This window comes from Ammodytes marinus, assembly GCF_949987685.1.
Source record: "Ammodytes marinus genome assembly, chromosome: 18".
Classification (NCBI taxonomy): Eukaryota; Metazoa; Chordata; class Actinopteri; order Uranoscopiformes; family Ammodytidae; genus Ammodytes; species Ammodytes marinus.
The window spans coordinates 2,666,145-2,668,644 of record NC_137222.1 but is presented as its reverse complement, the minus strand read 5'-3'; the positions used below and the strand labels follow the sequence as shown (position 1 = coordinate 2,668,644).

General features: G+C 35.0%; 1 protein-coding gene across 1 annotated transcript in view; it reads right to left on the bottom strand.

The window, feature by feature from the left end:
* The window catches only part of LOC307264689 (kinesin-like protein KIF2A), a gene marked incomplete at both ends in the record, with an annotated part of 23,314 nt that overhangs the window by 6,401 nt on the left and 14,413 nt on the right, over positions 1–2,500 (bottom strand). The window contains 1 exon segment of the mRNA XM_080046157.1: positions 1,065–1,207. Coding sequence (XP_079902283.1) covers positions 1,065–1,207 — 143 coding nt within the window.

Below are 2,500 nucleotides of genomic sequence, written 5' to 3'. Positions count from 1 at the left end.
TAATACGAGTTTTTTCACGTAAATTATTTTTTATGTAAAATTGTATTTCTCACTTAGTAACTTTCTAGTTCGTAATTTTTTATTTTATTTTATTTTATTTTATTTAACCTTTATTTCACCAGGAAGGTCCCATTGAGTTACAGTAACTCTTCTCACAGGGAGTCCTGGCCAAGACAGGCAGCAGAAAAGAGGTTGCAGAATTTGCACAAGGCCACACACACACACAAACAAAGTACACCACAATTGACACTATAATGCTAAAATTACACTTCATAACAGGCTATATAAATGTAATGTAATATTTCATTTTTTTGACATGACATTTTTTCACTTCACTGTATTTTTTTAATGTCACATTCTATTATTTCATAACACTTTTTATTTCATAATGCCAGATTTTTTTTCATATTTATTTTTGATGTCAAAATGACCAGAAGTCCTCTTTTTTCTAGCAGTATTAATACGACTGAAACTCATAGGGCCGGTTTCACAGACATGGATTAAGCATAGTTCTGGACTATATTCTACCTTCAATGGACAATCTCCATTCAAAATTCCATTTAGTCCAGGACTAGGCTTAATCCATGTCTGTGAAACCGGCCCATAGTGTTCCTGCATTTAAAAGCTTATTTTTCTAACCCTATAAACTATAGCCCACTGTTAATGTGAACAGGATAATGCTTTAAACTATACTGTTAATGTGTACAGGATAATGTTTTAAACTATACTGTTAATGTGTACAGGATAATGCTTTAAACTATACTGTTAATGTGTACAGGATAGTGTTTTAAACTATACTGCATATGCATATATCATGTCACTGTGTTCATGTCACTTTACATTATTTGATATTACTTTTATTTTTTAAAGCCAAATTTATTTTTTACTTCACTTTTGATTTCATAATGTCATTTTTTATTACGTTTTTTTTCTAAATTAAATGTCACTTAATTTATTTATTTTTAAATTTTTGTAACTTTTTAAATTTTATTGTAGTATATGTGAATTTAATTTTTTGTGTACCTGCATTTAAAAGCTTCTAACAATATGAGCTGTGTGTGTACCTGCAGCTGTTGCCCACTTCTATGAGCTTGAGAACATCCTCAGTGCACTTGACTTCTTTCTCCTGCAGCCCGACCACCTGCACCTGCTGCTTCCCATCCTCCAGCACACGCAGCTTTGCTTTACGATTCAACAGGTCAAACACCTTTAGAATATAAAACAAACATTCAAGATTCAAGATTTTTATTAGTGTCCCAAGAGGGCAATTTGGTTTACAGCGAGGAGAGGCGACAGCACATAACAGTACAAAACAGTGACGGACGCAGACATCACAACATGTACGCAGGCCTGGGCACTAAAGTGCAAAGTGCAAGAATCAGGGAAAAACCAACACAACACAGTCAGTTCCTTTCCCTCCATAGCTTATGACGGGCCACGGTGGGGATAGAGTCTTGCTTACGGCAAAACTCGCCCGAGATTTGACCTGAGAATTCGGGCTCTTAGTAAAGAGTGTTCCCGCTCTGAGAAGGCAGACCAGGGCAACTTTCTCCTACTGTTATCCAAGCTCCGACAGTTACACACAGGTCTTACCGTCATAAAATAAAATAAATAAAATCATGAAATAAAATAAAATCATAAAATAAAATAAATCAAACATAAAATCCTAGAATCGTAACATCATAATAACATATAACGTACAAAACAACACAATCACTGTTGTTTTCATGGTTGGGACCTATCGGATACAATATCGGTATTGGGTCAATTATGGGCCACCAATTCACTTACTGATCCAAATTCCATAGTCCGATTGAATTGAATTTTTTTATGTAAGAATTTAAAATATGTAAGAACATTAAAGGCCTACTTCACCGGTTGGAATATGAAGGTGTATTGAACTCGGAGATCCTATTTAGTATAAATGTGCATTTTTTTTTTAAATCGGATCATCCTAGCCTGAGAAAAGGCAGAAAGAATGTTTTATGGTCTCACTGTCAAACCCTACAGTTTCCTTCTTGTGACGTCACAGTAAGGGTTAGGATTAACAGGACAGCTGGGCCAAGGGAAGACTGAGGGAAGAAAAACCTCATTCATTATATTATAATAGTTATTTTATAATGATAGAACGCTGGTTCCGTATGGGTGAAGTATTCCTTTAAATGTTAAGACCATAGCTACATGATATAGCACAGCATGCACATTACAACAGTCAGCAACTACATGAGGTTATATCTGGAAAACTCAAATTTTCTTTAGTTTGGAGAAAATCAACAACCGAAACCCAGGAAAGCAAGACTGCAACTCGCAATGTGTGTGAAGCGATTTCTCTGTTGTGTTCCTCTTTTAAGGTCCGGGAAACTCTGAGCAACGCTTTGAAACGACGAAACAAATCACACGCTGACAAGAACATATACTTAACAACAAAATCAGTGTCTCACCAATATAATATAGTATAGCACATTGTATAGATAGATTGTATAACGATGTTTACTAATTA